General features: G+C 33.3%; 2 protein-coding genes across 2 annotated transcripts; one reads left to right on the forward strand and one right to left on the reverse strand.

The window, feature by feature from the left end:
• Positions 1-4,688: 4,688 nt before the first annotated feature.
• Positions 4,689-6,647, forward strand: LOC107459677 (WAT1-related protein At4g28040). The gene is given in 7 exon segments (XM_016077898.3): positions 4,689-4,999; positions 5,082-5,153; positions 5,257-5,373; positions 5,464-5,704; positions 5,793-5,951; positions 5,954-6,114; positions 6,193-6,647. Coding segments are annotated over 7 exon segments (1,140 nt in total). The 5' UTR covers positions 4,689-4,817; the 3' UTR covers positions 6,401-6,647.
• A 2,510-nt stretch (positions 6,648-9,157) lies between these two features.
• On the reverse strand, positions 9,158-11,072 carry LOC107459664 (tetraspanin-8). Its single transcript, XM_016077888.3, has 2 exons — positions 10,441-11,072; positions 9,158-9,714 (listed from the first exon to the last, which is right to left on the reverse strand). Exons 1-2 carry the CDS (start codon positions 10,945-10,947, stop codon positions 9,418-9,420), a joined length of 804 nt encoding a protein of 267 aa, XP_015933374.1. The 5' UTR covers positions 10,948-11,072; the 3' UTR covers positions 9,158-9,417.
• Positions 11,073-12,856: the final 1,784 nt, after the last annotated feature.

The following is a 12,856-nucleotide window of genomic DNA, read 5'->3' on the forward strand; positions in this document are numbered from 1 at the left end:
ACCTGTTTTGTTTCTTTCTTGAGGAAAAGATGAAATAGAAGTAGTAATCATTTTGTTGTACAGAATTGATCCTTTTTCACATTTAAAGATCTTATGATTATTGGGATATTTAATGGATGTAATTTATCCTTATAAAATTTCTTCAAGATTTTTTTTGTGTATGTTGTTTGATGAATAAAGATTTCATTCTTTGTATACTCGATCTGCAAGTCGAGATAAAATGTAGTCTTTTCAAGATCTTTTATCTCAAATTCTTCTTTTAGAGCTTTTATAATTATTGGAATCTCTTCAAGAATTCCAATGATATTTAAATCATCAACGTACACAGCAATTATAATGAATCCAGATGTAGATTTCTTTATGAAAACAAATGGATAAATATTATCATTCTTAAATCCATTTTTGGCCAGATACTCAGTAAGACGATTATACCACATTCGTCCAGATTGCTTTAGATCGTATAAAGATCTTTGCAATTTGACTGAGTATAACCCCTGTGAATATTCACTGGATGGTTTAGATATCTTTAGTCCTTCAGGGGCCTTAATATAGATATCCCGATCTAATGAGCCGTATAAATAGGATGTTACCACATCCATTAAATGCATATGCAGTTTATGATATGCAGATAAACTGACCAAATAACGCAATGTTATCGCATCCACTACAGGAAAATACGTTTTTTCATAATTTATATCGAGTCTTTGTGAAAAACCTTGTGCTACAAGTCGAGCTTTGTAGCATACAATTTCATTTTTTTTCATTTCATTTTCTCACAAATACTCATTGGTATCCAACAGATTTTACATCTTCTGGTATAAGGACTACAGGTTCAAAAATTTCACGTTTTGCAAGTGAGTCTATCTCAACCTTCATGGCTTCTTCCCATTTTGGTCAATCATTCCTTTGTCGACATTCTTCAACTGATCTTAGCTCAAGATCCTTACTTTCATGCATGATATTTAATGTCACATTATATGCAAATATTTTATTAACAATTGTCTTATTTCGTTCCCATTTATCTCCTGTAAAGACATAATTTATCGAGACCTCGTCATTTTCATAATTTTTAGGTACCTGAACGTCTTCTGGCGTTAAAATTATATCAGAATTTTGGATAACTGCACGTGTCTTTATTATGTCTTTTTCAACAGGAATAGTTTTTACCTCTTTTTTTTTCGAGAATTTTTGTCTTTTGAACTGACAGGCCTGCCATGCTTCTGGCGTGTATTTGCTTCGGTGGCAATTTGTCCAACTGGGACAACAATTCAAATTGGGGACATTTTTCGCTGGTATATAAGACTTGGTTATCCTCTTTGTATCGGAAAATACATCAGGCAATTCATTTGCTATTCTTTGCAAATGTATAATCTTTTGAACTTCTAATTCACATTGCCCTGATTGAGAATCTAAATACATCAAGGATGATGCATTTCAATTAAGTTCCTTTTTAGGAAGCTTATTCTCTCCTCCTAAAATGTTGGAAATTTTGATTCATCAAAATGATAATCCGCAAATCGGGTTTTAAATACATCCCCATTTTGTATCTCAAGATACCTTACTATAGAAGGAGAATCATATCTAACATACATCCTATATTTTCTTTGGGATCCCATTTTGGTGCGATTAGGTGGTGCAATGGGAACATATATTGCACACCCGAATATTCTTAAATGGAAAATATTTGGCTGCTGGCCAAAAGCTAATCGCATAGGAGAGAACTAATGATAACTCGTTGGCCTCAAACGAATAAGTGCTGCGGCATGTAAAATAGCATGTCCCCAAACCGACATTAGGAGATTTGTTCTCATAAGTAAGGGTCTAGCAATTAATTGGAGGCATTTAATAAGTGATTCTGCTAACCCATTTTGTGTGTGAACGTGAGCTACTAAATGTTCAACACTTATTCCATTAGCCATACAATAAGCATCAAATGCTTGGGAAGTAAATTCACCTGCATTATCAAGACAAATTGCTTTGATTGAATTTTCTGAAAACAGTGCTTTTAATCGAATCATTTGAGCCAGTAATCTCGCAAACGTCAGGTTATGAGAAGACAATAAGCACACATATGACCATCTCGAAGATGCGTCTATCCGGACCATAAAATATCTTAAAGATCCACATGGTGGATGAATAGGTCTACATATATCACCTTGAATTCTTTCTAAGAATTTAGAAGACTCAAATCCAATCTTTACTGGTGATGGCCTTAAAATTAACTTCCCTTGAGAACATGCAGCACAACAAAATTCACTAGATTTAAGAATCTTCTGGTTTTTTAGTGAATGTTCATGGGAGTTTTCAATAATTCTCTGTATCAACATTGTTTCCGAATGACCCAATCGGTCGTGCCAAGTTATAAATTCATTTGGGCTAGTAAATTTCTAGTTTACAATGGCATGTGATTCAATTGTACTAATTCTAGTATAATACAACCTAGATGAAAGTGAGGGCAACTTTTCTAATATAACCTTTTTATTTAAATCATGAGTTGTGATATACAAGTACTCATAATTTCTCTCATTCATTGTTTCAATATGATATCCATTTCGGCAAATATCTTTAAAACTCAACAAGTTCCTCACAGACTTGGTAGATAATAGTGCATTATTATTATGAATTTTGTTCTTCCAAGAAACAAAATTATAGCTCTTTTGAAGCCTTCTATTACATTGTCCGAGTCAATAATAGCATTAACATATTCTTCTTTTGGCACAAGATGGGTAAAATATATATCACTTTTAAGAATAGTGTGTGAACTTGTACTATCCGCAAGGTAAATATCTTCAGAATATGTCCTTACCATTTTTCTTCAAAGACAAATAATAATAATAATAAAATAAGTAAAAGTACATGCACAGTAAAATTATTCACATGAATACTTAACAAACACACATATTAAACTATTCCATTATTGATCAAATAGCCAATATTTCCTGTAGGATCCTCAAAAAAATTAGATACGTCATAATGAGTGGTGAAATTTTCATCATTTGAAAAAAAATTTGTTTCCTTTTCTTTGTCATCATTTTTCAATGATGCTTGATAAAGATCAACTAGGTGCCTTGGGGTACGACAAGTGCGTGACCAATGACCCTTTCCACCACAATAGAAGCATTTATCCTCAGTTGATTTACTTTACCCATTGTTTCTTTCTTTATCCCACTTCTCGTGAGATCCTTTCTTGTGAATATAATTATTCTTTCTTCCATAATTTTTCTTATTACTAAAATCTTGCCATTACCTCTTTTGGGGTAATGATTTGCCGCATTTATTTCAGGAAATGGAGCGGCGCTAGCTGGACGCACTTCATGATTCCTTAGAAGTAATTCATTGTTGCATTAAGTAACAAGAAGGCAAGAAATTAACTCAAAATATTTTTTAAATCATTTTTCTTGATACTGCTGCTGCAGGAGCACATTCGAGATAAAGAAGATCGAAAAAGTTTTCTCTAACATATCGGGTTTGAGGAAGTATCACCATCTTTTAATTTGATGATTATACCTTTCTTTAATGTCTTTTCACAGATCTGCATGATCTTTTAATGTAAAATATTTATTTTTCAATCCTTCGTCAAGATGACGACGAAGGAAAATTATGACCTTGGCTTTATCCTTTTGGGATACATTATTTTTAATCTTAATGGTATCTCCAAGATCCATTGAATCAAGATGAATTTTAGCATCAGGTATCCATGATAAATAATTATTTCCAGATATATCAAGAGCATTAAATTCAAGATGAGAGAGTTTCGACATAATAAAAATTTATTACCTGGAATCTTCTAAAATTTGATTAGAATCTTGTGCTGATAACGTGTTGTAAAATAAAAAATTATATTAGTAATATAAAAAAGAGAAGATTGTTGTTGTTATTAATGTGTAATATCTAAACCTCTTATTTATATATATGAAAAAGTTTCTTTTCAAGCTATTATTAAATATATTCTATTTTGAGAATATTGAATCGTCCATCATAAATCGACATCCACCTTATCATCCTTATCACAACAATATAACCTTGAAATATTAATGACAAGACTAACCCAAGTGACGTTCATTCATGCTCACCCTTGTGGTCACGGTGCACCCCTCTTGTTTTTTTCTTTAGGAAAAGATGAAGTAGAAGAAGTAATCATTTTGTTGTACGCTAAGAACTGCCACCGTATATACAGTGACCTTAGCTTATACATAATACATAATACTAATTATTAATTAATTAATTAATAACACCCTCCAACATGCCAAGTAACAGATGATGAGGCTGGATTATATCGTTGAGTTGTGTCCTAACCCGGTGGCTCCATGATGACGTGGACACAGACGTGCAGATCCTGTCTTCTTGATGAAAACTTTGATTGGTTTTCTTCGGCAGTATTCACCTATCATTTTTTTGTACTATATCTCATTAATATAGTTTTGTCACTTAGCCCATAGAAAACACATGATTCACCATGAAGAGCATAATAATAATTTCGATAGTACTAAAATTAAAAAGATAAAAAAAAATATTCTACTTAAACAATCAAAATTTATCTTATTTAATATTTATTTATTATAAAATATATTAAATAAAGTCAAAACTAATAAATTTTAGTATTTTTTACTAATATTTACGATCCTATCTTTCTCACTAGAACCTTCCTCTACATACACTCTTAACTTGATTGGTGCTGTTTTGTCCTTGCCATGATTTCGAATCTCCGCATACATATCTTTGAACCATAGAACCTACCTTATCTTTCATTCATCTACCGTGTATCTTTATATATTAATCATTATAAGTGCTAACTGAACAATCTGTATTGAAAGAAAATGGGTGTTTTGGATGAGAATCTTCCTGCACTGGCTATGATGGGGTTGCAGTTTCATTATGCAGCGCTTGCAATTTTCACCAGAGCTGCTCTGTTAGAAGGTTTGAGTCCAACCGTCTTTGTTGTTTATAGACAAGCCATTGCTACCTTAGCTTTGGCTCCTATGGTCTTCTCCCCTAAGCGGTAACAAGTAACAACTACTCATCATAATTATATATGTTCAGCTTAATTGCTAGATCTCTTCTTCTCATGTTCTTTGTATCAGGATACAATCTTTCAAAACTTCACTGAGATCACCAAAGAGCTTCTTCTTGATGTTTGCTACCTCTCTTGTTGGGTATATATATATATATCATGTTGTTGGTTTAGGTTATTTAATTGAATAACGATCTATAATAATATACTCTTTAAGTCTTAAAGGTTGATTTTTGCACTTGCAGAGTAACAGCTAATCAGAATGCATATTTTCAAGGTCTATTCTATGCTTCTTCTACAGCAGCAACTGCAATGAGTAATCTCATACCTGCTTTAACTTTTGTCATAGCAACAATTGTTGGGTATAACTGCTTTATCTTCTCTACTTATTATCCAGCATGCACCATTTCAGTGCAATAACAAAGAGCATATTTTGTTTATTGATGAGTCAGATTTGAGAAAATTGATCTGAAAAGCATGAGAAGTAGTGCAAAAATAATAGGAACAGTTTGCTGCGTGAGTGGAGCATTAACCATGGCTCTGGTGAAAGGACATAAGCTCTTAAACATGGACTACTTTCCTCATAATGCTGCCAAACACATCCTCACTGCTGCTGATGATGACACGTGGCTTCTTGGCTGCCTATTGCTCTTAGCAAGTAGTGTTTTCTGGTCTTCTTGGATTATCATGCAGGTAATAAAATCTCTAATCATTATTAATTACTGTACATGAATGAAAATGGGACTTATTATTATAGCTTGAAACCAACACAAACAAACAGGTACCAATTTCTTCAAGCTGCCCAGACCATTTGTTATCAACCTTTTGGATGTGTTTATTTGCGGCGGTTCAATCAGCCATATTTGCACTAGTCTATGAACATGATCTAAGACCATGGAGTTTGCATTCTGGCCTAGAATTTTCATGCTGCCTATATGCTGTAAGTCACACCCTAGAATTGGAATAGCTGTTAGCTTCTTGGTTCAAACATGGTGTATATCAGAAAGAGGTCCTCTGTACTGTGCAATGTTCAACCCTCTAGCAACAGTCATCACAGCTTTCATTTCTACTACATTCTTACAGGAACAGCTTTATGTTGGAAGGTATGTATTAATTTCATTGTTTGAATAAAATTTCTCTAAGAACACAATAATTGAAGCTAAGGTAACCTTGAGTTTCAGCTTGATAGGAGCAATTGGAGTGATTGTTGGTTTATATATTGTGTTATGGGGCAAAGCCAAAGAGTATGAAGGGGTGAAGCAGAAGACACCAGATTCAAGTTTGGAGGAAGGTGATGATGATAATGTAATAACAAGAAGTTGTAGTAGTAAGATAGATCTGGAAGAACCACTTCTGTCAGATAAATCAGAAAGCAAGATAGAACCGTGATTATGATACAAGATTAATCCAGTAACAGTTTTGAACTTTTGATGATGAATTTTGATCTGGAGAAGCTTAAACAGAAACTACTTCCTTTCATCAAATTTTCTAAGGCAGAGAATCTGGACACCAAAGAAAAATCAAGATTATTACCTGAAAAATGGTAACTATTATATATTATAGATTAGTAGCAGTAATGTATTATTAGATAAAAGCTATTCTTCTTTTCTTCTTAGAAATCGGAATTTTTGCAAAAATAAACAATGATTTATTTGGTTTATAATAGAAATAATAGCTATTTTCTTTGATAAACAAATTCAAGATTTTATTATTATTATTTTGGTCTGAAAACAAATTCAAGATTATCACTTGAACATTTTTAATTAAAATGTGATGATGAATAATGAGTCAGCACCAAAAAGAGATTGTGATAATAATAATATTGTAATAATGAACTAGGAAAGAGAAAACGCCTATCTAGTTTTCACCAGATTTGGGCTTGGGCTATTTTTTTAGTCAATTTTGTTTCGAACCATTAGAACTTAGAAAATGTACACTTGCACTCTGATCCGAAGAAGTTTTTTTTTTATATAACATATCAATTAATTAAGTTGGGTTGATTTAGTTGTTACATCAATAATTCGTTTAAACAAGTGTTCGAGGGTTTAAATTTAAACGGATGGATATTGTAGAAAAAAAAAAAACATCATTCCAATTACGAGCCTTTGGATAAACAGATTCCATTGAAGGACAATTAAAGCAACGGCTGGTTTTACGAGTAAATATAGGTAAAGTACATATAAGGTGCTTACCAAAACACCAAAAAAAAACTACATATAAGGTATACGGAATTTTTATTTTAATGTTTTGGTTTTATCAAAGGGGCTACATGTACAGATAAGAAAAATTGCTAATCCTATATTTCGTGTCAAATTTTATTTTAACTTTTTAACTTTAGGTGTTCTTTTTTTCGACTAAATCCTCATTTGCTCCCTGAGATTCACGTAATTACTCATTTTGGTTCTCTAAATTTAGAGTTACCTATATTAGTCCTCCAGATTTAAGTTCGGGCACCAATGTAGTCCCTCGATTCTTTCTGGCGATGATTAAACAAACGTAATGCTGAGATAACACCCTCCCTAGCTGCCACGCTGAATGATGAGTAAACGACTTCGTTTATCTTTGGCACTTAAACAAGTCAGAAATATCGTCGCTTTGTATATGAAGGGAGAAGAAACGATGGAGACCCAAAATAAAATATTTTTTTCTTCTCTACCTCCACTATTCTTCATTTTTGAGTTGTTTGGATGCTAAGAGTAAACGACGTCGTTTACTCATCATTCATGTGGCAGGGAAAGTGCCATCTTAGCACTGCGTTTGCCTAATCATTGCCATAAAGAGTTGAGGGACCATATTGATACCCGAACTTGAATATGGAGGACTAGTATAGGTAATTTTAAATTTCGAAGACTAAATTGAGTAATCGCATAAATCTTAGAAACCAAAATGGGAATTTAGTCAAAACGACAAAAGAGTGTATATTGTTCCTATAGTGAATCTGAAAACGAAGAGGAACCAATGTGAAGAAAATGTAATTGAATTGAACATTCGAATTGAAATGAAGAATAGCAGCTCCAATCTATTTATACAATGCTAAAGTCATGCTGCACTACTACTCGGCAGTAACCACTCTTAACTAACTTGACACAAAACAACTCTAACTACGCTAACTAATTTTGATTGCACTGTTCTTGATTCTTGATTTCAGACTTTATACACTCAATAGTTCCCCTACCTATTCAAATATATATATTTTTTAATCCAAAATTGATGTCCCTTAGTATGTAAAAAATTATCATTATACATATAAATTAGTCACTCTTATATATATTTAAATACAAAATATATATTACAAATATATGAAATAACATAAATATATTAATAAATACATAATAATTGATTTAATCACTGTCTTTTACTATATACATAATATTTTTTTTAAAAATGATTACTTAATTATTTCTTCTAAGAAGAAAACAAAAAGCCATACAGATGAATAATAAAATAAATAAATAAAATGGGTAATGTATATCTCTTTCAAATGAGCATGTGCAGACAAAAAAACATGCTGTAGGACCATGACAACCACTAAGTCTAGCTTCACTCATTAACGGCTGGACACTAGCTCATTATAGATTTCTCTTATCTAATTGTGATTTGGGAAGAGTGATTGGTGATTTAGTGGTGAACTTATATAAGGGTGGCTTTAAGTTTTAACATTACTATATATATAAAAGAAAAAGAAAAGTGAGTTAACCCTATCTTTGGTTTGGTTTGGTTAATATCTTTGTATCCCTATACACAAACTCCTTACTATTTTCTTATCTAAAAGATTGATCAGTTACAGTGATGTTAATTGTTAACCATCAATAATTAAGAAGAAATTATTTGATAAATCCATTAATTGATAATTGACTCTTTTGCCACCGAGTTTGTAGTTACTTCTAAAGTAAAAACTGGTGTTGAAGGAGACAATCACCGAGTCATACCTCACTCATTAGTCATTACTGATTCCCTTATCTAACTATTGACCAATTGCCATTAGACTAGGCGCATCAATAATTCACAAGAAATTATTTGAGTATCCATTAATTGATAATTGACTCTATATATATAGTCGCCCATTTCATGATTATTCTTTAAGTAGATCTGACTGTTGATGCAAGATATATACGAAGGATAAAAAGAATTGTAACCAGGATAATCTAATATAATAGATAAACATCCATTAAATCACAAGTGATCAAACTGAGAATAGAAAAACAAGATGAAAATAATATCCAGATAATTACAAAATTAAAGGAAGCTAAGGTAGAGTACTAAGCAATAAGTGCAATAAAGAGCAGGGCAATTTACAATGAAACTGTACTGTACTTAACTGCATAAAAGCCAGACCATAAACCAAATAATGTCTAACTTGATCATCATCTCTGCATTAGTTAATAAGAATGAATATAGTGATGAGGTTAATATGACTTCCAATTATCCCTTCGGTTGTTCCTGAATGCACAACATCCAATGGAGTAGACAATGATGAGAATGATTAGGAATATAATGTTGACAACAGCTACTGTCTTCCAATCAGTCTTAATGTTTTGCAATAATCCAGCTTTACATGAATTGCAACTGAAGCACAAAACGCTTGGATCATTATTCCAAGCATCACAGTCAGGATCGGTGTAAGTTGCATTTTGTGGTTTGTTCCATTCAGTAGGACTTTGATAGGTGAAATTGCATGCATCTGATGGCTTGCAACATCCAGACTGCAAATAATAATAATAATAATAATAATAAGATTAAAGTCTTAAAGATATCTATGCATTGAGTTAAGCCGCATTCATTTGAGAAGAAAATAATTGAATTTTTCAAGGGGATGCATGATAGGAACTGATCAAGTGGGAGTGGGGCATGCAACCATCTCATCTCACTATGAACTCATCACTCATCTTAGAACATAATCCAATTTATTAAAAATTTCAATTACAATTTACTAACTATATATACTATGAAAAAAAAAAGAAAGGAAAATTAAAAGAGGAGTAGACATAAGCAATGCTACTCTGAATCAAAGTTTATTTATTGATTTATGGGCAGCAGAAACAGAAAAGTTAATTAACTTTTTGGCATCCATTACCCACAAAAAAAATTAGTAGAAAAGAGTCCTGAAAAGTTCTGACACAAAAAGCATAGAAAAATGAGCATAACACAGCCTTTTCCATTTCAGAAGAGGAAAGCCAATTGGAGATAAAGAGTTAAGAGAGCATCTTTTTGGAAAAAGAAACTTTGACTACTTAGGAACTTTCATCCATGACACTTCCGCCTTGACTCTCTTAGGATTATACTAGTCAAACCCCAAACTCAGCTTTAACCATAAATTAAATTTGAAATTGCAGCGAATAGAAGTGTAATTCCAAACCAGATCTACAATCAACATGCATGACAAACCCTAATTAAAATTGAGATATGAAAAATGAAAAAAGAGAATTGACCTGAAGCGCCGTTAACTTTTCAGAGTAGAACTGTTGAAGAGTGTCGTTCAAGAAGCGTGATTTGAAATCAGAGCAGAGTTTGCCAGATTGCAAGCAGCTCTTGATTTTGTTCCAAGTCTTAGTGTTGTTAACCCTCTTCTGCAACCAATTGGAGTAATCTCCGAGCTTGTACTCCTTGTAGCCCCTTCCAGAAACGACCTGACCGGCACCCTTGTTGGTGACCACAAAGGCGAAGATGGTGAAGGCGAAGACGAGCACAATGAGGACGAACATGACGAGCAGGTAGAGCCATAAGAGCCACGTGACGCGGCAACAGGCCCCGATGAGTCCCGCGAGGGAGACGAGGAGGAGGAAGACGCCGAGGGCGATGACGGGGCGTTCCAACCAGCGCTCGCAGTCGGTGTTTGCCTGCTTGCTGAGCCAGACCCCGGTGACGAGGATTGGGATGGAGAGAAGCAGGGTCAGGAAATTCAGAATGCCGATCAAGTTGTTGCTTAACCGAACCATCTTCTTGTGATGATGTATCAAGAGGTGGATACTGGATAGTGATAAGAATGACGTTGTTTTGTTTATATAGAAATAGAATTACAAGAGTGGTTTTCTTTGAATCAATCAATGACATGGACGAAATTGCCAAGAAGGCAAAAACTTAGCTTAATTTCATTTCAATTTTTCTTTCACACTCTCTCAAACGCCATTTACGTTACACGTGGAGTACCATACGCGTTTGTTGATGAGTAATAACGAGACGGCACGATTTTTATGTGATGAGTTCCAATGTTTTTTTTATGTAGTAATTTATTGATTAATAATAAAATAGTCATTAATTTATCAGTTTAAAAAATATCATAAAATACAAAAAATATTAGTAGTTACTATGGCATTTGGCGGTGGTCACGGCTGTTGAAAATGCCAAAGGGGTTGAGGGGTCAGGTTTTGGTGGTGTTTGTACTATTAATTAGCGTTTTCATGTAAGCTTTGGGACAAATTTAGCTAATGGCTATTAATAATTGGAAAAGTATCTACGTACACGTTTTCAAGGACTAAAGGATTCTGCTCCTCTAAAATTCAACTAACCTTCAACAATGATCATCAATTCATCATCACAAGGGTACAAATTATTTAACTTGCGTAGGTGATAAGTGACTACGACTTTTTGTCAATAGCTTTCAACTTTTGTGCGTTTTTACTTCCCTATTGACTATTGTATGGAAATGAGTAGTAGAAATGGAAAGTTCTGAATACCCCAAAGACCTAGAAAGTTCTTTATGGTAGAATAGGTGAGCAACTCCTATGCCTAACCACGGCATCATTTATTAAGAAAGGTAGGGGTAAAACTAGATAAATTTTATATGATTATATTATATGTATAGAGGCTTGCTATACATAGGAGCCTTTTTGACTTACAAATTATACAAGTTGCTTTAAATTTATGGAAAAAATACGCGATCCTTTAACAATATGTTCACTCTTCGTCTTCTTCCTCAATCAAAACACAAATCATCAAGAAAATAACACGTGCCTCTTTCACAACACGTTCACTCTTCCTCTTCTTCTTCTATCAAAACGCAAACCATCAAGATTCAATAGACATTCAAAATAAACTACTATGATTCTGCAGAAACGTCCAAACTCCTTGCGAAGAGTAAAAGAAATCGAGAAAAAAAGATACAAATTTCCAAAAAAATCACCAGAAAAAAGGAAAAAACATTATTTAAGGTACTGTTTTACTGTTCTTCTAGATTTTTCTTTTAGATTATCTCTGCCATGTGTCTCATCACAAAACATTAAAAGATTTCAAGAAGAAATATACTGTCTCTCTCTGTTTTGGGTGTATTTCTTAAATCCTTTGGGTGTATTTCTATAATCGTTTAGGTGTATTTTTGTTGTTAGAAACAAGAGACTAAACTAGAAAAAAAATGGTATATTATTGAGTGTATTCAAATCGTATATTCAAGTTGTCTACTCAAGTTGTCTGAAATGATACAATATAGAAGGGTATTTATAGGTACTAAGAGAATCGTAATAATAAAGACGTAATCTTCTATAATAAATATTTAGATATACTAAATAATACTAATTGATCCTAATTGGTCCTAATTATATTCTAACATCCCCCTCAAACTCAAGTGACAACTTGAGTTTGAAACTTATTTAAAACAACAAAAGAAAGAGAAAAAATTGCATAAATTGATAAAACAGGTGCAGACGAAACTGCCGGAAGGAAGCGCAGATGGAACTGCCGCTTGTCTAAAGAAAGCGCAGATGGAACTACCGCTATCTGAGGGAAACTCAGATGGAACTGTCGGAAAGAAACGCAGACGGAACTGCCACAAGGAAACACAGACAAAATGCAGACGAAACTACCACGAGAGAAGGAACTGCCACGAGAAAATGCTAACGGACTGCCACGAGA

Source organism: Arachis duranensis, chromosome 1 (assembly GCF_000817695.3).
Source record: "Arachis duranensis cultivar V14167 chromosome 1, aradu.V14167.gnm2.J7QH, whole genome shotgun sequence".
Lineage (NCBI taxonomy): Eukaryota > Viridiplantae > Streptophyta > Magnoliopsida > Fabales > Fabaceae > Arachis > Arachis duranensis.

Bases quoted from the DNA above. Each gene is read 5' to 3' on its own strand.
- LOC107459664 (XM_016077888.3), bottom strand. From the start codon at position 10,947: ATGGTTCGGTTAAGCAACAACTTGATCGGCATTCTGAATTTCCTGACC. The intron at 9,715-10,440 runs GTCAATTCTCTT...TATTATTTGCAG, and splicing joins AAAAGTTAACGGCGCTTCAG to TCTGGATGTTGCAAGCCATC.